Genomic DNA, 24,024 nt, shown 5'->3' with positions numbered 1-24,024 from the left:
TAATGAAAATCATACTAAACATAAATCCAATTCACAATAAAAAAATTGAGAAATCTTAGACTAAATGTTGATATCCTGGCATTATGCTGAGCCCACCCATTGACAACTGGCAGGGTACGCACACCAGCATTCAGACAGATACTTAAGACCGCTCAAAGGGCCCTGCCTTGCATGGCTACTTTATGCATTACGTGGCTAGGTAAGGACTCTGTAAGCTCCACTTCATGTCATTATGCACTTGCTTTACATGGTGCCTCTGGGTAGATCGTCTTCATTTTGAGTTGTTCCTGTTTCTACATTAGATGGTGGTCAAGCATCTGGAGAGTACACACCACAGAGGTGAAGTGCCAGTCTCCTATCAGAGAGGTTCCTGATGGCAAGTGCTCTGTCATTGGTGATATGTGTCTTAATCACTTGAGTGATGTGCTGTGGTGTGAGCCAGATTTTTCTACTGCCATGGTTCTATATTCATTATACTGTATTCTGTATATTCACCAGTAACTATATTAAATTCATCAGTAATCCATGCTCATCAGATGTGTTTTATTATTTGGTGTATTGTCTAGTGCCATCATTTTACTATTGAAAACACTTTAGTTTTGGATGTTGGAAATTCTTACAGGCTGATGTGTCTATCTTTTTTGTTTCTTTTACCTGCTTATGTTCTGGGACACCCCCACCCTCCTTCTCTGACAGGATCTCACTATGTCAGCTAGGCTGGCCTCAAACTCGAGAGAGATCCATTTGCCTCCTGAGTGCTACAATTAAAGCTGTGCACCACCCTGCCTGACTCTATTCCTTTTGGACATGCTGTCTGTAGGCACTGTTTTCTTGTCTTTCCCAGTATTTAGTAGATACACACATTCCTTGGCTTGTAGCCTGTTCTTCAAAGACAGTAGTGGCAAGTTGAGTCTCTACTCTTTTTTATTTTGATACTGAATCTTCCTCTCCCATCTCAATCTCTTCTCCTTTTAAGGTATTTTATTATGCTTTTGGCTCACTAAATTAATCTAGGCTAATTTTCCAGTGTTTAACTTCTCTGTGTAGCAACTTCTGCTGCCCATTATCTGTAATGTGGCATATGCAGCAGTTCAAGAGTTGGCACATGGCTATGTTGAGGGACTTGTCATGGTTCTGCCTCCCACATTGTAGTTGCTAGCATAATTTGGGTCTTACAGAGCAAGTGATATACTTAGCTTGAGAATTTGATAAAGATGTAGATAGATGCTAAATAAAGTATCTAGAAAATGATCAGTGGAAAATCTAAAGGATGAAAAACTACTGGCTTGTGTCAGAATAAATACCCTAAATTGTACCACAAATGAGAAGCCTCTTCTTGCCTACAAATGCCATCAGTGAATGTTTATTTCCTCAGTGTCAAACAAGGGTGCATAGAGTCTGCCAGGAGATGGGGTAGTTTATGGGGTAATCTCTACTCTTGTTGAATACAATGGAATGAGCCATGCATGCTTTTTTTTTTTTTTCATTTTTTGGTTTGTTTTCCTTTTCAATTTTGTGGTTTAAGTTTGGAATTTTGTTTTAAAATGTTTGCTTTAGGAGATCATTTACTTGCTTGCTTGTGTTTTATGCTTTGCCTTTTGTTTGAGTACAGGCATCTGTGAAGCCTAATAACTCAGTCATACTGCAACAGAATTCTTGAAGGAAAAGGTCATAAATTAATGGCCTGTCTCCACTCAAGATATTTTGAAAAGCCAGAGGCTTTGGGGAAATTGATCCTCTCAGAAGGCGGGAGGAGAACTTTGCTCCATTTTTTACATGAGTTCCAGGAAGGTGGCGCTTGCTCCCTGACTTTGTCTATATGACCCTCGTGTCTTAACTAAGGTTGGCATTCTGGCAACTGTGACTGCTTGTTAATTGGTTTCTGGATTTATTTGTATAGATACTCTTGAATACAAGCTCCCACTCAGTCAATACTGTTTCTCAATATCTTTGTGGTAGTGTGTTCAGCTACAGTCTGCATCTGCTCTTACTATTCATTCTCAATTAATTAGAGGCTTTTGGGTAGCATTTCTTGGTTTCAGCCATATCCTCTATTCAGGGAATAGAAGGGAACTATGGAAGGGAATAGTTGTCTAGCTACTTTGGTTTCTGGTGTCTTGTACATAGTGCTACGCAAGATACCATATTACATTAGCAGATATACAGACAGGGATGATGATGCCTAAGCTATCACCAAAGTGCAATTGTGAGAGTAATTGATGAGTAATGCAGTTTTTTATGATTCCTTAACTGTATGCCATCTGTGTGAAAGAAAAAAATATACTTATTAAGAAAGAATATGAATAAAAATATATTCAATTGAGCCAGGTGGTGGTGGTGTGCACCTTTAATCCCAGCACTTGGGAGACAGAAGCAGGTGAGTCTCTTGAGTTGGAGGCCCTATAGAGGGAGTTTCAGGGCAGCCAGGGCTACACAGAGAAGTGAAAAACAAAACAAAAAAAATACATTCAAATGAGCAGTTTCTTCTAGCAAACTCTACATCTTTTTTTTCAAATTATATATGTATATATATTTATATAAAAAGACCAATAATGGCAGTATGTTATGCATCAATAGCAGCAGGTTCCAGGTTCTGCACTCATTTGAACAAAATTGTAGAGACATCCAGCACACTCCATTAAAAAAAAATAAAAAAAAGTAAAAAACAAAATCCCAGAAAAGCAGCACAGTTCTGTTACTCTTGTGGTACCTGGCACCATTTTTTTTTTTTTTAAATTAGCTTCTCAATCATCATCTGGAAGGAAACCATTCTGAGCAACATCATTAAAAACAGCTCTGATAAAGCACGGTCACTACTATGTATCATAAAGCAGGTCCACATATGAGTGAGCACATATCATGTTTGTCTTTTTGTGATTGGATTACCTTACTCAGAATGGTTTCTTCCAGTTCCATCCATTTTCCTGCAAATTTAAGATTCCATTGTTTTTTTTTCTGCTGAGTAGTACTCCATTGTGTAAATGTACCACAATTTCTCTATCCATTCTTTGGTTGAGGGGTATCTAGGCTGCTTCCAGTTTCTGGCTATTACAAATAGTGCTGCTATGAACATGGTTGAACAGATGTCTTTGTTGTATGAATGTGCTTCTTTTGGGTACATGCCTAGGAGTGGAATTGCTGGATCTTGTGGTAGACTCATTCCCATTTTCTTGAGGAGTCGCCATACTGATTTCCAAAGTGGCTGTACAAGTTGGCACTCCCACCAGCAGTGGAGAACTGTTCCCCTTCCTCCACATCCTCTCCAGCATAAACTGTCATTAGTATTTTTGATTTTATCCATTCTGACAGGAGTAAGATGGTATCTCAGAGTTGTTTTGATTTGCATTTCCCTGATGGCTAAGGATGTTGAACACTTTCTTATGTGTCTTTCAGCCATTTTAGATTCCTCTATTGAGAATTGTCTATTTAGTTCTGTACCCCACTTTTTAATTGGATTGTTTGGTGTTTTGGAGACTAGCTTCTTGAGTTTTTTGTATATTTTTGAGATCAGCCCTCTGTCAGATGTGGGGTTGGTGAATACCTTTTCTCAGTCTGTGGGCTATCGATTTGTCTTGCTGACTATGTCCTTTGCCTTACAGAAGCGTCTCAGTTTCAGGAGGTCCCATTTATTAATTGTCGATCTCAGTGTCTGTGCTACTGGTGTTATGTTCAGGAAGCATTCTTCCTGAACATTGATTAATTGAAGGGTTTTTTTTCCCACTTTATCCTCTAGTAGGTTCAGTGTGGCTGGGTTTATGTTGAGGTCTTTGATCCATTTTGACTTAAGTTTTGTGCAGGGCGAAAGGCTTGGGTCTATCTGTAGTCTTCTACATGTTTGCATCCAGTTATGCCAGCACCGTTTGTTGAAGATGTTCTTTTTGTTCTAGCATAAATATTTGGATTGTTTGTCAAAAATCAGGTGTTCGTAGGTGTGTGGGTTAATTTCAGGGTTTTCAACTCTATTCCATTGGTCTACCTGTCTATTTTTGTGCCAATGCCAAGCTGTTTTCAGGACTATAGTTCTGTAATAGAGCTTAAAGTTAGCGATGGTGATGTTTCTAGAAGTTCCTCTATTAACAGGGTTGTTTTGGCTATCCTGGGTCTTTTGTTTCTCCATATAAAGTTGAGAATTGTTCTTTCAAGGTCAGTGAAGAAATATGTTGGGATTTTGATGGGGATTGCATTGAATCTGTAGATTGCTTTTGGCAAGATTGCCATTTTTACTATGTTGATCCTGCTTATCCAACAGCATGGGAGATCTTTCCATTTTCGGGTATCTTCTTTAATTTCTTTCTTTAGAGACTCAAAATTCTTACGGTACAGGTCTTTCACGTTTTTTGGTTAGTGTTACTCCAAGGTATTTTATGTTGTTTGTGGCAATTGTGAAGGGTGATACTTCTCTGATTTCTTTCTTCACCAATGTGACATCGATAGGTATATAGTAGGGCTACAGATTTTTTTGAGTTAATCTTGTATCCTGCCACTTTGCTGAAGGTGTTTATCAGCTGCAGGTGTTCCCTGGTTGAGTTTTTCGGGTCACTTATGTAGACTATCATATCATCTGCAAATAGTGAGACAAACTCTACATCTTAATGAAAAGGAATGTAAGGAAGAACAAAGCTGAATTATAGGTTAAAGGCTTTGGTAGGACACAGAGTACCCAGGGATTTCTCACCTTTCCTTGAGAGGTGATTGGTGCTGATGCTGTGACCCTGGGGTTTTAATAAAAAAAGATGGCAGGAGTGGGACTAGCCAAGACCACACATTCTTCCCGTAGAAATTCAGGTGAGGACAATGCATGGGAAATCATGAAAAAGATGAGACATATAGATTGATTTTCATTTTAAATTGCACTGCCATTAATTAGCTCTGAAAGTTTAAATAAATGTTATGAAGATACATGTTTTGAAAATTTCATTAAGGTTAGGTAAAATCCAAGTATTTTTAAGCATGGATAAAATATGCATTGGTGACAGTAAAATAGGAAACAATTCCTTGCAAGATGTTCTTGTGATATATTTATTTTGAAAACAATTTTTCCATGAAAGAGATTTGCCATGTAAGTGGAAGGAAAAATGATACAGGCTCCAGGGAAGGACTGTAGTGGGAGAGAGAGGTTGGGCAGTGCAGCCACCTTTTTTCTTTTCTTTACATTTATTTATGTGTGTGCATGTGGGTGCCATTGTGAACATGTGGAGGGCAGAGGACAGCTTGAGGCCGTAAGTTCTCTCCTATCATGGGAGGTCATGGGGTTGAACTCAGGGCATTAGGCTTTAGTTTTGGAGCTGTCTCTTGCCAGCCCTAGAACATTCTTTACATCTTTGAACATGGTATAAATAAACATTTGTAGAAACTGTACAGCTTTAAAGAGTTGATTGTTTTACATAGTTGGACTTTAATAGGAATAATAGTAATAGTTCTCTGAGCCTATATGTTATACATGATATACTTAGAGAAATTCAAGTGCATGTTGGAGGCAAGCTGTTTAACATGTACCTTGCAGTGATTTTATAAAGATTTATTAACATTGTTTTAAGTTATGTGTGTGTGTTCCTGTGTGTAAACATGTGCTCATGAGTACAGGTGCCTGTGAACATCTAGAGGTGTCAGATTTTTTGGAGCTGGAGTCATGAATGGTCGCTAACTATCTGACATGGATGGTGAGAACCAAAGCTGGGTCCTCTGAGGGAGCAGTACGTTTGTTCTCTTACCCACTGATCCATGTCTTCCAGCCCCTTCACACTAATTTAAGACATTGGATGCTGTGATTTCAAGCCAACAAAGTAAGAATAAATAGCATGCCAGGAGACAGGTTGTTGTGAGTTCAAAGGCCAGCCTGAGCTACAAAGTGAGTTTGAGGCTAGTCCAGGCTTGGGCTACATAATAAGAGGCATTTAAGAGTGCATCATCTATGCAGTAGATAGTAACTGTTACCTGATTCATTGTTGTCTTAAGAATTAAATGAAATGAAGTGCTCAGGATAGTATTAAGCACATTGTTAGTTAGCATTCACCAAACATTATTTTTATAATTACACTTTTTTTTCTCATAAAAGAGCTGGTGTAGAAAAGAACCATTGGCAAATATTAAAAACAAAACTATGATTGTTAAAATAAGCTCAGTTATTAGGACAAAAGAGAAAATCATAAAAGCTGGGGTGGGGGTGGTTGGTAGGTTGTTGCATGGATGAGCTTTGGTTTGGCTTCTTCCTGGATGCTAGCCGCACTGGCTGCACTGAGGGATAGAGGGCTGTGGGAAATGCTCTGAAATTCTGAGGAAACAGTGATTTGGAACCTCAATTCTATTTTTAGCCAAACCAGCTTCCAAAGTTAAGAACCAAAAATACATTTCAGGAATGTGAGGACAGAAACAATTTTCAAAAGAAAGGACTAACAGAAGCAAAGAGGTCAGCAAACTTGGGGTCAAGTGTACATATTAAAAACATTTCTGTCAAGTTTAGGAACGTGATAGAAAAGTAAACAGTCTGGAACAGTTGAATGAGTCCTACAAATCCTGTAAAAAGGGTGCTGGTAAGAAGCATACATTCGTGGCATTATCTTATTTTTTAAAAATTTAACTTAAATTAAGCTGCACTCTTCCTGTTTACACAGTGGTAGAATTAAGAGCTGTTTTGGTTGGTGGAGATTAATAGTTGAACTCAATGTTGATGGAGTTGCATGGTTCAACAGTCTCACCAAATATAGAAGGGTGAAAAAGTGAAGGAATGAAGTGGATGTTCTGTTTCCAAGCCAGTCCAGCTGAAGTCAGCACACTGTCTGCCAAGGGGTAGGATGTCCCTGTTTCATGTTATGGGCAGTAATATCTGTGGCAGCCATACTGTCCCCGTGGCACATAATTCTGCCTGACATTGTTAGACAGAAATAGCTATTGATAGGATGCGTGGACAAATGGGATGGTTGAGTTCCAGGAAAGCCTGAATTTTAGAGAACAATGGAAGGGGAAAAATTCTTCATTTCAACTAAAGACAGAAAAAAATGGGAGAAGGGGGTCACCAAGAAGTATAACAGAAAAACCTGAAAAATGTCAGGAAAGCTTACCCCTAATAAATATACTCAGAGTAAAGATTTCTAGTAGAGGAAAGAGATTATCAGATTGGTCTTAGCCTAAGTTATAAGGGAGTAGGTAACCATGGCATATCTGTATTCCATAACAGTACTGCATGTTTGCAAGGCATTACCCATCATCCTTAGCTGCTGAGACGAGTGTTGCAGTTATTGTGTGAAAGTTAGAGAGGAAGACTCTCATGGCCGTTGTGGAGATGGACCCACACATAGGCTGGCAAGACTGGGGACTAAAGTTTTTTGTTAGGAATCAGAAGCAGCTCTATGATTGGCTCAGCATCGAGAACTTTGGGCCTTCACTACACATGCTGTCTTTATTGCCTAACTGCCTTTGCTTCACACTGTTTACTTTCCTATGGTCCTAGGTAAAAGTTTAAGACAGAATGGACATCTGGTTGACCCAGAGTTATTATGTGGGGCCCAAGCATTTTGTGCTTTGTCATTGCCTTCCTAGACTGCATAGGCTGTCCTGAGTTAGGCATCTCCCACAGAAGCTCAGGCGGCTGTAGTCAGGGAAGGGTTGCCAGGAAAGGATGGGCAGGCATCTGAAACACAAGTGGGCTTATAAAGGTGACTTTTTCAGTAATAAGGTGCATCTATCCCCGAGATAGGCAGTGTGAGCACATACACACTCCAAGGAATGTACTTATTAACATTCTAAAAATCTCCTTTTTAAGTAAACTCTGGTGATTAGTGTTGAAAATAGCATTTGCATTTAGTTTGAGAGTACAGAAAATGAAATATTAGAGAATTCTTCTATGACCTGAGAAAGTTCTTTTTTTACTACTTGGTAAACAGTAGTGCCTTAAGATTGTAGTGGCAAGCTGTGGCTTAATGGAGGTTTTTAAGAATTTTGCAAACCCCAGGATCACCAAATTCCTTTAAACATACTGTGGCTTATGTGTTATCTGTTTAATCCAAAATTAGTGCTAAATTTATGGTATATTATAGAGTGCTTATGATAGTAAATATAGTAAAAACTTGAAGACTCGGGTTGTATTTAGTAGGATGTGGATAATTGCTTTTGAAGATCATACAAATGCTTTTTAAATTTTTCCTAGGCTGGGCCATGCAAGCTGCTGCCTTTATCTTTATTCATAGGAAGTGGAAGGATGATAAGAGCCATTTTGAAGACATGATTGATTATTTTTGTGACATCCATGAACCACTACAACTTCTCATCTTTCCAGAAGGAACTGACCTCACAGGTAAGGCAGCCTGGGTATCGGTCACAGAATTAAAAAACTTAGAAACCACTAGTTAAATCTTCTTATTCCTAACATGAGGTATGTGAATATCAACAAAATTAATGGATGACCCCAAGGTCACTGAGTTAAGTAATGGTACCCAAGCTAGACATGGTGGTCCAATCCTAAAGGTCCAGATACTCAGGAGAACGATGCAGGCAGATTACAAATTTAAGACCAGCCTGAGAAATTCAGTGAGTCAGTGTCTCAAAGAGTAAAATGGTGACTGCTACTACAGAGCTCTATTCCCAGTTCTACATTATATTTTTTAAGGTAAAATGGTGTTTACATCTTAGGGCCAGCTTGCCAAAGCCATGTTTGCCATATAGAGAAAGTAGACCAGTCATGGACCTTAAAGTATTTTTAAATACTTTTAATTGAGTTGGGGAAATTACATGCTTTCTTTCTTTTTTCTTCCTTCCTTCCTTCCTTCCTTTTTCGTTTTTTAATGAGCTAACAAAAGTATTTCTAATTTACAAAAATTTATTTAATTTAAAATATGTTTTAATTATTAAAGTTAACTTTAAATTTGGATTTTTAAAAATCCTATCACATCATTTTATATTTCACTTTAAATTCTGAAACTAGATTGTGTATTTTTAGATTAATGTGTTTTACTATTACTTTATATACATTCTGGTTTCATATACTATAATTGGTTATAACTTTTTGTTACGGGAAACAGTATATATTAGGAAATTTAAAAACACAGAAGTATACTCAAAGGTTGCTGTAATCCCACAGCCCATGATTGAACACAATTTGAAATTTTGGTCCATTTGGGCCATTATTTTGTCATAGAGACCTATTGCTTTGTGGAGTAAGTAATCTGCCTTACTACTCTAATGATGGAATTATTAATCCTATCTGAAAAACACCTTCACCGAAACCTCTGAAATAAATGTTTATGCTGTCCTAGTTTTATTCTGTTGTTATGATAAATACTCTATTGAAAGCAGCTTAGGGGAGCAAAGGGTTTGTATCAGCTCTCAGTTGCAGGTCACAGTCTATTACTGTATGGAAGTCAGGGCAGGAACTTCAGACAGCCAGTTGCACCCACAGTCAGAGCAGGGAGAGAATAGTGCATCATTGCTTGCTTGCTGTGAGCTAGCTTTCTTCTCATATTGCTCAAGAACCCTTCTTCAGGAGATGATGCCACCCAAAGTGGGTGACAGTCCCCCTGACATGCCCACTGATCTAGGTAATTCCTCGTTATGACTTTGCAGGTGCTTCTGGGTTGTGACAAGCTTTCAGGTTTACACAAAATTAGCCATCACAGTGGTTAGGGTCTAATTGTTAGTTCCATTTTCCTGAGCTGGAAAGAAAAGTTATTTCTAGTTTTAACAATGATATTACATACAGTTTGATACTCTTGTACGTGAAGTTTCTTTAGTAAATATCTTAGTGTCTGAAACTTTATATACAAAATTAATTTCCTTTCTCAGATCTAATGTCAGATGGGGAATAAGCTAATAATATGTACAAATGTCCTAAGAGTTTGTGTAGAAAAATAAAGCAGGGCGGGTAGATAGAGAGCAAAGGAAGGGAGCAGGGTGCTGGTCTGTAAGGTGGTCAGGGCAAGCCTCTGTATTAAGTTTCCTTGTAAGTAGGGCCATATGTTCAAGACAGAAGACTGCATCTGCAGCAAGAGGCCTTCTGGGTAACTGAACAACAGCTGCACAGGCCTGAGGTTGGAACATGCCTGGGTGGCTTGAGAAGATCAGAGTGGCCAGCAGTTCTGTGGGTGTGGGTGGAAGCAGTGCTGGAGTGGGAAAGTTGGAGGGCGTGAGCTGACAGGAGGCTGCGGTTGGAAAATGGGATGCTAGTGCAGTTACTAATAATGATGGCCTGGGAATGGTGGGTGGAGGGAGAGGGAAGAGAACATTGCCACACTCATTTGTCTGATTATTTCCAACTTCCCAGAGGGTGACTGTACATTTCAGAGTTGCATATGTTTGCATTCACATCTGTAACAGAACTCAGTTATACCTGAGGATCCCCAGTCACCAACAACTGGAAAACAAACTGCTCTTCTCTCTGGTGACTCTGGTACTCCTAACCCCATCTGAGGTCTGTCAGCTAGCTGTCACAGAAGTACTGTTTTATCACCCTGTGTCCAGGAGAATTCACAGACTGGTCAGGATGAGCCTCCTGATCTTCACGTCCAAAGCCTTTCCCTGTAGTTGCCAAGGAAGCTGTGGGCATTTGACTCAGTGCCTCTGTCAGAAATGACCCAACACCTTCCATAAGAGTGTCTGCTGGATATTGTGTTGTGGGGTGCATCTGTGGTTGCTGCAGGACTGGAGAACTCACCAATTAAATTTACTTCTAGGAAAGTAGTGCTTATGTAGCTGTAATCCTCATACTTGTCTGTAAGTTTCCAAATAGAGCTGAGCTATAGGCCCTAATGTCTGCTGTCATCAGAAGGTGTTTCACGATCCCTAGTCAAGGCCAAATTTTGAACACTTTATTTCCCAATTGTATTTGCTGAATAATGAGTTTGGTTCTTGGAATTTGTAAAGTGACCTCATGGAATGGAAAAAAAAAAGTTATTGCCAACAATTGGAACATATACTTGTCTCTGTAACTATATTCAGCCAAACCATGTTCAGATGTTTGTACATGATGTGCTAATCATGTGCTTATTTTGTTGTGCAGCGGTTTTGGTTAGTAATATTAGCCACTCTGCGCTTGAGCAATGCAGATATTTCACTTTGCTTTGAAGCCTAAATTTTTGGGTTAAAGAAAATGTTGATCTGATATATTTGATTGCTGGCTATTTCTTTTGGATGTCTAGAACCTTGTATTTTGTTAATTTTCAGTTTTATTAGCATTTTATATTATATTTGAACTTCCATTATTTAAGCATTTTATTATTATTGATGGTGCTGGGGATTGAATCTAGGGCCTTGCTGTATCACTGAATTATATCCTCACCTCACATAAAGATTATCTTTAATGAAAATTTTAACTTATTAGTGTTTTGGTTTTTATATCTTAATTTTCATTATATATATTGGCTTTTGTGAAGTCTTCTAAATTTAACATTTGGGATATAAATTTAAGAGAACTTACTAAGGCTCTGTTTATAACATATATTTAGATATATCCACACACATACCAGTAGATTGTAAAGGATTATAAATATTTGCATTTGGGGCTGGAGAAATGGCTCAGTGGTTAAGAGCATTTGATACTTTTGTAGAAAACCTGGTTTGGTTTCTAGCATCCACATGGCTGCTCAGTTCCATCTGTAACTCCAGTTCCAAGGAATCTGATGCCCTCTTCTGGCATCCTTGAGCACTGCACAGACTGGGACACATATGCAGGCAAAGCACTCACACATACTCAAAATGTTTGCATCATCTTTGTATACTGCTTGTAACAAGGGAATATGTAAGTGTCTTTTGGGGGGCAGGCAAGGTCTCCCTATTAATCCTAGATGGCCTGGAATTCACTAGGGGGGCTAACGTGGTCTTGAACTCCTGAGGATCTGCTTGCCTCTGCCTCCTGAGTCCCAGAATTGAAAGTTGTGCCTACCACGCCTAGTCATAAAAGTGGCATTTTTAATCCAAGAAACTTTTCCTTACCTCACTGTCTTTTACTTTATGGCTTCTGATGGTCTATTATTTTGTTTAGAAAATAACAAGGCGCGGAGTAATGATTTTGCTGAGAAGAATGGACTTCAAAAATATGAATATGTCTTACATCCAAGAACTACTGGCTTTACTTTTGTGGTGGACCGTCTAAGAGAAGGTAAGCGCTAATCTTAAAATTGTGTTTAAAATAAATGTGACACAGACTTCTGAGCTTTATATGCAGCTCTCTGACATCTACTGAGCCATATTAGGATAGTACTGACCTGTGACTAATAATCACTGTCCTCTTCTAAATGCTATTTGCCATAAAATTGTCTGTGTATAACATGAAAGGCCTTGAAGCATTATGTAAGAGAAGGTCCACTTCTTTCCCTAAATGGCATCACTGTTCTTTTAGAATCTGATGTGCTTTAAGATATACAGTATAATCTGCTAAAACAAATCTACGTTACATCTAAGTACTATGATTTTGAAGAAACGTTTGTTGCTCGTCTAAAATCACATTGGGATGGTAAAACCAAAACTGCCCATGGTCAGTTTGGTTATTTTTGAAATTCTGTGATCATAACTAATATGATGTGGACTTTGCCAGTGGATACTGTATGCTTTGCCTGTCTGCATGTAGAAGCTCATGAAGGGTGGTGTTCTTCATGTCTATGGAAAGTGGGGTAAAGGCATACAGGTGGTGTGCTCACTCTCTCATCTCTCTTCTCTCTGGTGTTAGATACCACTTTAGTGTCTAACTTAGACTCAACAATATGGTTTCTGTTGTGTGTATTTAGTGATTTCTTTAAAAGTATATGTGACATCAGGAAACACATTGTATTTCTCAGGTAATAGAAGATGACTTTGGGACATATCTTTTACTTAAAACATTCTTAATACAGACGAGATAATGGGGAGATTACTTTATAGTTGATCAGAGTATATTTGTTATGTCTCTGTTCTGAAATCTAGCAACCTTATAACTTCACTGCACACTTTGAGAAATGTATATTGCTTAGTTGTCACTCAGAGCATTAGTCAGTAACCTCATGTAGTAATTTTTCCTGCCAGAAATAATGACTGATTCCCCTCCCCACACCCTATATATATCAAAAAAAAAAAAAAAAAAAAAAAGAGATCGAGAAATTCAGATGAGATATCTCGTTTGCCTTTGTAAGAAAACCAGGCAGTGGTTCTGTTTATTTCATTTAGAACTGTGGGCTAGAAACCTGTACTGAAAAAGGAGAAACATGCCGATGATTGTTAAAATAGTAATAGCACTGACATTGAGTATTTACAGGTATCAGGCATTGTGCTAAATACTTTCAGTGTCTGAGTTCACTTCTTCTTCACAAGCCTCCACCGAAGTTTTCATTGTCATACAGAACAAGGGCAGACAGCGAGGTGAAGAGTCAGCTACTGGACTAGTGTTGAACAGAGTGCATATGCTCCTTCATTTAGAGTATAATTGTAGTTACTCTCCAGACCACAAAAACACTGTCATAACCTGAGTGAGCTGGATGGTTTTAAGAAAGGATCTAAAGAAAGGCAAAAAGATGACCAGATAATGGAAGGACAATGGTCCCAGGCAGATATTGGTATGCTGTGTGAGATGACAAGAGGAGCAGGCACAGACTAGGGAGGCACACACTGCTTGCAGTGCTGAGGACAGATTTGGTTCCTTGGGAGGAGATGGGGTTCAAATGAAGAGTAAGGTCTGCACCAAGGTCCAGCAGTGAAGAGGATCTTAGAGGCCACTGAGTCCAGGGTGTTCCTTTAGAAAAGAACAGAAGACTCAAAAGGAGGCCCAGCACAGTTCTCTGATCTTCAGGCTGTGGAGATCTGTTTTTGACAGTGCATTGTGAAAAGAAAGCTTGTTGTTACAACAAATGGCCTTATAATTAGTGACCCAGTAGAACCCTAAAGACTGCACATTAAAACAAGTCACCGTTAAGTGTCGTCCTCATGATTCTGACTTGCAGCTGAGTTTAGTGTTGCAGCTGTCTATTGCATAGACAGCAGAGGCAGGCAACCATGAGTTCAGAATATCAGGAGTTAAGGATCAAGCCAGAGCAGGCATTACTGAGCAGGACAAGAGGGAGACAAGGAAAGGAGCCCATGTCTTTCTTAAGAGTCTATTTTACCATGACTGAGAATACTTGGAAAACTCAACTCAAAAATGTAACACTAATTATGTAATGTTTTACAAGTAGGCTGTTTCTGTAATAGTAATTGCAGCTTGCTTTGAGTGTCTTAATTTTTACCATCTGTGTACTTGCTTTATAGTCTTGCTAGGTTCTTCCTTTCTTGAGGATGTGGAATTGCCCAGCAAATGAAGATAATCAGCATTAGTTGTGTTGAATCTTAAAAAAAAAAAAAGTTCCCAAAAATAATACAAAATAGTACCCTAGCATGCTTTTTAGAGCATTGTATGTTAATACTGGTAGGTGTTTGTTATGGGTGATTCATATGGACTCCTAAGCACAGAACTTTTCAATATATGATCATTTTTCTTTTTTAAGTACTGAAATAATGAAACTCAAAAATAGTTACTAATTTAGAGGGAAAGGACTTCATTTTTTTGTTTTTATTATCACTTATAATAAAATGTATAATGTAATATTAAACCTTGAAACCATTGCCTCCAGACACTATTCATTATAAGCTTTGGTGATTTATAATTTTTCTTTGATTTCAACAAGTAATGATTTCAACAGCACGGAGTTCTGTTGAAACAACCTGAAATAAGGCTAGCCTGACTAAGCAGGAGAAAAAGATGTAAACATTTGTTTTAAAGTATGGTCCAGTTTGAGATAGGATTTTGTCTTCAAGAAGTTTATATTCTAAATGGATAGAGATTCAAATGGTACACAGTGACAAATGTCCAAATTAACATGTATGTTAAGTGCTAAGCTTTATGCACATATTATGCTAAATAGCACAATGTGCTCATTTAAGAGGGTCCCGTGGTACTGAATATTCATGTGTGAATCCTGTAAGAAGCTGAGTTTCCCTTGAACACTGGAGACTGTGTGAGCTGGGTAGGCAGGAAGAACATTTGTGGATGAGGAAGTACAAGAAAGGGTCAGTCCTGGACCAAGCAGTCACCTTGCAGACATTAGCCTGTGGGAGCTGAAGACAGCTTGTAGAGTAACAGTCAGTTCTTTAAATGTTGTTTGGAGTCCTGCCTGTTTAAAAATGTAATATCTCAGAGTCATAACTTTAGTCTATTAATAGAGTCACCAAGCAAATTGGCTTATCTATTAAGACTCCAAATGATCATGTAAGTATGTTTAAGTTTTACGTTTGAAATCAGTTGTTTCTTTTTAAAAATTAAAACAAGTCAATTTCTGTTTATGCTTAGCTCATATGCATAAAATCTACATAGGTAGAAATGGAGGATATAGCCTTTCCATGAACCTGGATGGCACTGAGTTAACCACTAAAGAAAAAGTAAATTCCCACTGGGTAATTTGGATTAGCACACTTGAATAAGCCCTTTGATTTGTTAGGGAAAAGAGAATTGCCAACTTTTAACACTGAATTTTATGCATATTTGATACCTGTTGGACCTGTGTCTTGCTCTCCTGTGATGGGGGAAGTCCTTCTGTGTATATGTTTGTCTTATTGGTTGATAAATAAAGCACTGTTGGCCAATAGGGAAGCAAGTTAGGCGGGACTAGGAGAGAAGGAGGATTCTGGGAAATGTAGGAAAGGGAGAGAGTCTCAATGTGATCCAGGAAGAGAGGACACATGCCGCTGGTGTCCTCGATAAATCTTTATAAAATATATAGATTAGTAGTTACGGTTGATAATTAAGACTGAGCTAGCAAATAAGAAATCCTAGTCATTGGCCAGCAGCATTGTAACTAATATAAGACTGTGTGTTACTTGGGGGCACTAATGTGGCAGCCGAACTCAGGTGGCTGGTGGAAAGAGTTATTGTTGCACTCCTGTGTTGGTTTTCGTAGCCTTTCTTTGCTATGAGAAAACTGTAAGCAATGGCAGTACATTCATAGGCAGCTTAGGCTTCAGCAACATTGTGGGGCTTCAACTTCATGAACTTGAGGCTTGATTTGCACCTGCCTGCTGACAATCTGTTGCTGCAGTGGCTTTATATAGGGAAGGAATAAAGCCAGCATAGGTCACCATCCTGTGCAGCAAACACTCCATTTATTTTAGTCAGTGAGCCTCTCCCAGGATGGTGTTTTAGCCACCCTTCTCAGCAGCATGTGAAAGATGGCAAGGAAGATAGGCAGACATACAAACAATTAAGTATTGGGGGCATTAAATGCCATGCACCCTGACCTTTCATGGCACTTTTCTTAATTGCTGAGAGCCATTTATAAATATGCCAAGACCTTTCCATTATGTTAAAAAATGTGATTGTACACTAGGCCTTTGACATTTGCAAGAATATTTTCTGAGACCTATTTTACTTCCCCACATTTGCAGATATCTTTGTAGATTAACATTTGACTTTTCTTTGTGGTCATGTTATAAGGAGCAGATCCTGGCTGTTGACTGTGCTACATATGCATTACAAGACCTAAGAAGAGACTATGTATTGATCAGTGGGTCGAGCACACAGGTCACTTACGTGACTTGGTGATTTACACGCTGTGAATGGCACTTCTCTTTTCTCTGCTCATTTTAACGCCCATCTATAGCAAAAACAAAAACGAAGAAGAAGAAAAAAAAAAACCTGAGCTTTTCATTGCGGACAGATCCCATCTTTATCTTCTTAGAGAGCCAGCTTATGACAAGCTTCGTGAAAAATGATGGAATGCATATATCTGAAACAGCCACCTGCCATTAACATATGCTTATCATGTTCTAGATATAGAGTCATACATGTTCTCCCTGACCTTGCCTGTGTAGTAGACTCATTCGTGATGCCTTTTACACATGTAGACACTTAACTTCAGGCCCAGACCTGCTGGTGGTGCCATCCTGGGTTTACAGTAACTAACCTCCCAACCTATTGTCATACATGCCACGTAATTCTCCCAACTAAGCCATGTACCATACCTGAACAGGCAGGCTTCCTTGAGCAACTTGTCTGTGGTTGTGTTGGTGAGTAGAAAGATTGTAATTTGAAATTAGATTTGTTTCATGCACGTCTCAATATAATAAGTTCACAGTTTTTCTGCTACAAATACTACAAAATTTGTTCCTATAGCAACCCTCCAAAGATTTCACTCTGAGCTCCTTGGGTGTATTATAAATTTTGTTTAAGTGTGTGTGTAGTTTTTGTTATAGTAACTTGTTTTGTGTAATAGCTTTATTTACTAAGACCATCTCCTTTTCTCTAGGGATCAGTGAACATTTGGAATAGAATATTCCTATCTTAAAATAAAACACCTATTATGTCTAGTATACTGTACAGATAAGTTCTTTTATTCCAGATGCCTCGATTGTCTTTGTGTATTTGCTTTGTATTTCTTCTAGAGTATAAACAATTGCAACCATTCTCAAAATTATATTTGAAGTGCCTGTTCTTTCAGATCAGGGCCCCATCCTTTTCCTTGTCTTAGCCATTAAGTCTCAGATATGCCTCATAACTTGATGTTTGCAGTATAGGGTCTCTTTCTATTAAAAAAATGAAGGCATTTATTTTTTATTATGAAAAGAACATTTATTACAAGTTGGAAAATTAGTTACAAAAAAGAAAATTAGCCAGAGCCTTCAGCAGTTGCCTCTGAGAGATCTTCTCTCTCTTCTGGTTCTGTCTGCTTCAGCATGTGCACATAGCCAGTCTGTTTTATAGTTGTTCTTAAAGTTATAATAATCAGTTTACAACATGTTTCTTATTTGTTAATATATGCATTCTGCTCTACCAGAATACTGTTCAACTAGATTTCAGTTTTCCTGTCTTTACAATGATTAGCTTCTTTGGCGAAATTTCCTTAGCCTGATTACTCAAATGTGTAAATTTTCTCCAGGTTCTTGAAAAATCTTTCCCTTTCTTTATTTGATCTTCATTCTCCTGAGACCTCGGGACCATCTCACAGATGCGCCCAACTTCTTCTATGTCCTTTATGTCCCTGTTGGTGTTGGGGCCACTGCTTCTCCCTTTCTCTATTCTTGTCCTTCTGACTCCCCTGCTCTGACTTCCCCTTTGCTAATCTACTCTAGACACTGCTGCCAGGTAGCCTTCAGTAAAACACCACCCTAGGATAATCATATGTGTGTCTATTTGTTCAGAAATTGTTCTTAGACACCTATTTTTCTTGAGGGCTGTAGAGTTTGGAAAACAATTTTAGTGTACTGTCTAAGTAAAGGTAAAAAGTATCCTGGGGACATCAAGACACTGGTAGCATATGAAGTGAGAATTAGAGAGAGAGGCATTTTTCAAAACGGCATTTAAAGATTTATGGCTCTTTCATATTATTCCATTCTGTTTTTTATGATTGAAAGAAAGCCACTTTCTTTTTAATTGTGTATTTTTAATGTGCATGGGTGTTTTACTTGTGTGTGTGTATTTGTACTACATGACATGAGCAGTGCCTTCGAGGCCAAAAGAGAGGGTATTGGATCCCCTAGAACTGTAGTTACAGATGCTTATGAGCCACTGTGTGGGTGCTGGGAATTGAACCCAGGTCCTCTGAAAAAGCAGCCAGTGCTCTTAACTGCTGAGTACTGTGGGAAACAAAGGACATGGAAGAAAGTGGACTTGTCTATAAGAGATAGCCCTCCATTCTCACTTTTTAAAATTCACTATCTGAAGGCCTCTTCATGCAGTGTAAGCCAGTCGTTAAATTACCTGACCATTCTCAGTTATACCTTTTGCTTTTGAATTTTTCCCCTGGTTCCTTCTGTCCATATTAAACCTACAGTTCTTTAATCATCTCTTCTGTTTCTAAGGACCTTACCCCAGGCTGTTCCCTGTTTCTGCTTTCTGTCTAGTGGAACACTCCACACAGTTGATCACATAGTGGCTTTAGTACAGTCTTATCCTACCTTTCTAAAGGGACAGCAAAGGCTATGCTTCCTAGATCACCAGAGCAAAGAGTTATCTTTTACTTAGCTGTAGTAGCCTGCCACCTGCTTTCTGGAACTTCAGCCCTAGGCAGAATCTCATGCAGCAGGACTTCTCTGTTGTGAAGTCAGATATGTGGCAGTCTGGAAGGCCACTTGAGGTGGATGCAGATAGTAGCTACTATTTCAGACAGAAGAGTGAAGACCCCTTATTATTGTGTATATTTTTTAAAAGAGAAATGTAGTAACATGTTTCTTGTAACTGTAGTTGAACTTAGTTATATAAAAATCTGTATAGAAATGTGTCTTTAAAAAATCCTCATTGTTTATTTTCATCATACTTGGTACTCTGTTATACAGGCTGTCTTCAAATAAGATTGAGAATGAGGTTCTTATGTTTCCAGTGTTAGAATTGCTATCAGCAAGTTTCAGTTCTGAGATGTTGCCACAAGGACAGTCAGGCAGCTTTGTGTCACTCCGTCCCACTCACCTTTAGTAGGAGAGATTTTTGTCCTTGGTCATATACTGTTTTCCTAATGTCAGATAGTTGTCAAGGAGTGGATGGGTATAATGGAAGGAGGGCCTGCGTACAAGGTCTGCTTGCTTTATAGCACCACTAACAAAGATTCCCAGAATGTGTTCAGTGTTACAGAGTTACCATTGTTATAAATGAGTGAACATTTCGTACTTGATTCATTTTACTCATTTAAAACTCTTGTCTATCCCCGCATATCGGGGTCCTATTAGGATGTATATATTAAGGATAGCCCTGCAAATTGCTATTGCTGACATTTATGAAATGTTTATTTTAAAATTCAGAATTGTGGAAGAAGAAACATCTGTAAGTAAAACTTGTGGTGTTGCCTTTGTGTGATGACTTTTGTCCTGTACACTGACCATGAGAGCATTGTTACATACACTGGCATGTTCTCCCAGTTTTCCCTCTGAAGGCAAAAGTGATAGAAAAGAAAGCCCAGTAGAGAGGTTGCTGGACTGTTATACTGGCAACTTAGTGTATGGCAGCTGCATGCAAAATGCCCGTAGAATATTGCTTAAAACAAGACTTATAAGAGAGCTGCAGGTAAGAATACGAAGTGTATGTAACAATGCTCGAGCCTCCTGTTTACATGAATATTTGTTCTCAGCAAGGTCAGAATTTGGCCTGAATAAACTCACCGAACTCTTAAATCAAGGAATTCATTTAACAGGAGCTTATGGCTGCCTTTTGGTTTTGTATATAACTTTATTGTGAATATGCTGTGTTTCTTTTTTGGGTTTGTCCAAAAAAGGTTTATCTTGTTTGTCGTTAATCTAGACATGCCTCCCTCCCTCCCTCCCTCCCTCCCTCCCTCCCTCCTCCCTCCCTCCCTCCCTCCCTCCCTCCCTCCCTCCCTCTTTCTTCTTTCTTTCTTTCTTTCTTTCTTTCTTTCTTTCTTTCTTTCTTTCTTTTCTTTCTTTCTCTCCTTCTCTCTTTCTTTTTAAATGAAGGTTGCAGTTTTTCTCTGTTTGGTTTGTAGATTTTATCCTTTTCTAGATAGTACACTTTCTTGTATTAAAAAGTCATAGCTTATTTGGAGTGTTATAGAATAATACTAAAGCACTTTCAAGTCTTGATGGTGTGTTTGTACATGCAAAGGAAGTGCACAGCCTCTTCTCAAGTCAATCATAGCAGCTCCACACAACACAGCACCTAATGCATCAATTTTCACTTGCACTCTGCTTAGGCTATCTTATGTATTATACAATATGAATTTATTATATTTCTATATTGCCATTCTAATATAGGAACTCTTACAAGAGCTTCATTTGTGTGCTATTCTTTTTTGTCTTTGACCATGAACATTGTCTTTCTTGCTCAGGGTAACTTTTGTGGGTAGTGAAATATTTTTCTCTCATAAATACATAAATATTTGCCTCTAATTTCCTAGATTCATTTATCATATTTAGAATCATCTGTATTATGTGGTTTAATATACTTATAAACAACATGCCTTTGGCAGTGTGATAGTATCACAAAATTTCTTAGTTCTTAAATCTGAGGCAATTGTTTTTGTGTTGTCTTATTTGTAGATTAAAAGCCACTTTGATTGAAGTGATTTAGTCTCCACACACTTCACAGTTTTTTGGGTTAATATTGTGATATTTCAGTAATATGGGATCCCATGGAGAAACTCAACAGAACTTTTGAGAACAGAAGCTTAAAAATCCTTCATTTGTAGTTATTTACAACATATCCCTATTTCCTCATAGAATTTTAAATGGCTCTTACCAGAAGATAAAATATGTGAAATATGGTCCAAAGTGCCAAAGTCAAGTAATAAAGTATGTGTGCTTAGGGCTTGAAGAGAGGACATGGCATTATCCAAGCTGAGGAAAGCTGAGTTAGTCAAACACAAGCCTTAGCACTGACCTTCTTAGAAATCAGTGCATTAGGCTCTTCCTGTTTTCGTCATTGCATCAAGGGCTCCACAATTTACAGTGGCAGTGAGCTTTGCTCTGGTTCCTAGGCTCCCGTAGTTCATACTCCTTGGTCAAAGATAGCCACTAAACTACTACTGCTTTTTCAGATTGTTCTTTGATGCCATTATAGAAGACTTAGCAACTCAACCATAGTTCACAGCTACACAGGGACTTCTTGTTATTCCTGTTGTGAGTGCCTGGGAATTACCCTGAATCTATAATCCAAGTGCCTAAAAAGAATGACATTTTTTCAGAGTTATGAAATGCATGTTTTCATAGAACAGTGTCTTAAGGTCCACAATGGTCTTCATAATGTTCAATTTAAGGAAGTTCCCCACTTAATTTTGGTTATAGAAATTAAAACATGTTAGAGAGCTGGCTTGGAAGTTAAGATCACTGAGTTCAGTTCCTAACAACCATGTCAGGTAACTCCTAACAGCTCCAAGGATGCTGACTCCCTGTTCTCCGCGAGCATGTGTACATATATGTATGTACATACAAGCCTTCATACATACATACAACATCAATTTAAAAAGTCTTTACAAGAAATTAGAAACCTTTCTTATCTGTAAAAAGCATCTTTATTGTGTTGGTCACTATTAGTTTCCTTAGTAAGTCACTTATAGCAATTCCTATGTTATTATTTTTAATGAAGGCTCATTTGAATATTTCAGGGATGGACATTGACAAGATCTGAAATAATCAGGAAACACTGGGACTGTGGCTTCACTTGAAAGATGAGTAGAGTTCAGAGAAAGAGAAACCTGTTATAGAAAGCTTGTCTGGATCAAAGGTGTATATATGTAAATATTCTAACAAAAATGTTTCTGTGAATATATAATTTTATATTTAATTTTAATGAACAATACTATGCCTTCCCTTCAAGGCCTTTGCCTTGTAATCAGTATCATGTGATCAAGGTATGCTGGTGACAGCATCAGCATAAAAATCTATGATGAGCACATTTAGAAAGTATGTGATCCAATAGTACAAAAGTACTTTGTATGATCAGTGTATAAAGTGCAGTGTATGATTCAGTAGTACAGAAACCATGTGCAGATTGTCAAGTTGAGGGGCAGGGAAAATGCTTGCTGTGCAAACATGAGGACTTGAGTTTGGTTTCATAGCACCTACATAAAAGGCTGAACACTGTGGCACGAGCTTGTAACCCCAGAACTCTGGAAGCAGAGACAGAGTGATCCCTGGGCCTTGCTGTCCAACCAATTAATGAGCTTGAAGGTTCAGTGAGAGACCTTATCTTAAAAGATAAAATGAAGAGTGAGGAAAACACAGGACATCAGGAACTCTGGCTTTGACAGCACAGGTGCTTATGCACACATGCACCCATGCATACACATGTCTCAACACACAGACATATACAGATTTGTTGCAAGAGAAAGGACTGTTATGACAAGCAGACTGAGAGAAAATTTAGGTAATTAAAAGTTGAATTAGTTCCTTGTGGTTTGAATGGAAAATTTGGGAGGGCACAGTTCCTCAGTATGTGATATTGTGTGGAGACTGGTCTGGCTGCAGTCCAGGGTCAATCTTCTTAAAGAAACAGAGCAGCTAAGGTACAAAAGTTGTCTATACCGTCATGAACTCTACTTCTGGCAAGACAGAAAATGAATCAGAAGTTGTGTAGCAACTATGAGTGTAGGTACTCCAGAACTGATGAGTAGATTGTCCCTTATTATTATTCTAGGCATTTACTACTTGTTTTTGGCCTTGTCATCTTTATCATTATCCCAAAATAGTGCCCTCCTCCCCCTTTCAGATTCTTGCAGTAATTATGTTCCATTTAAAGGAAACTCAGTAAAAGTAATTATACCTCATGAGTTTTACATCTCCCTTGAACCACGCGTGAGATACTTACAGAGCATGTGATGATGTGTAGTAGGAATAGAGTATGATTCATCTTGACTCCAAAGATGCCAGAAAAGAGTCACTGAAGAAATGCTTTATTTATATCTTTACAAAATTGATGGAGATTAAAAAAAAAAAAACCACCTTGTCTTTTCTGTGTATGGCTATAAATGGTTATATTTCTCTCTGTAAGCATTGATTTGATCTGAATCAATATTTTCAACAGTAATGGGTCTGATTGCATGGCTGGGTTCACATAGACAATGGATATGCCTTCTGTGTGATGTCTTTCAGATAATTGCTTTCCAGGAGCCAGAAATATCCTTGGGCATAAATTCTGAAAGAATCCTTTGAGTACAGCAACAAGCATACATTTGGTGACCTTAGCGAATAAGTTCCATAAGACTAAAGCATTAGAAGCTAGAGCTGAGTGTAGAGAAATAATGTAAGTGGAGGTGTAACAGAGCTTGCTGATAGAGAGAGAAGGGCTTAAATAACCAGAAGGGAAAATCGCTTGGGAGCATAGTGTTTTTAAAGCTGAGATTCACCAAGTAAAACTGAAAGTAAAGGGATTAACGATGGAGCTATTTTCTGAAAAATGAGAAGGGAATAGGAATAACAATAAGCTTTCCAAGGCAAGAAGTGGAGTTGAGCCTCAATGTATTTTGGTTTGGGTGGTGGGAAAAGAGGGACACTTTGCTGTTGGCTACGTTCTCTACAGCAGATGAATTTAGGTGATCTGGCAGTGGTGGGGTGGGTAGGCTGAAGTAGCTATTATGGGAAATGGTTGAAAGAAGCTCACCA

General features: G+C 38.4%; 1 protein-coding gene across 2 annotated transcripts in view; it reads left to right on the top strand.

The window, feature by feature from the left end:
* The window catches only part of Lclat1 (lysocardiolipin acyltransferase 1), a 119,970-nt gene that overhangs the window by 57,614 nt on the left and 38,332 nt on the right, over positions 1–24,024 (top strand). For both annotated transcript variants that reach the window (XM_027424407.2, XM_035447593.1), the window contains exons 4-5: positions 8,144–8,290; positions 11,969–12,085. In XM_027424407.2, the coding sequence (XP_027280208.1) occupies positions 8,144–8,290; positions 11,969–12,085 (264 nt within the window). The remainder of the gene's footprint in view (positions 1–8,143; positions 8,291–11,968; positions 12,086–24,024) is intronic.

This window comes from Cricetulus griseus, chromosome 7, assembly GCF_003668045.3.
Source record: "Cricetulus griseus strain 17A/GY chromosome 7, alternate assembly CriGri-PICRH-1.0, whole genome shotgun sequence".
Classification (NCBI taxonomy): Eukaryota; Metazoa; Chordata; class Mammalia; order Rodentia; family Cricetidae; genus Cricetulus; species Cricetulus griseus.
Note: the sequence above shows the minus strand (reverse complement) of the source record. Positions and strands in the feature narration are given on the sequence as shown.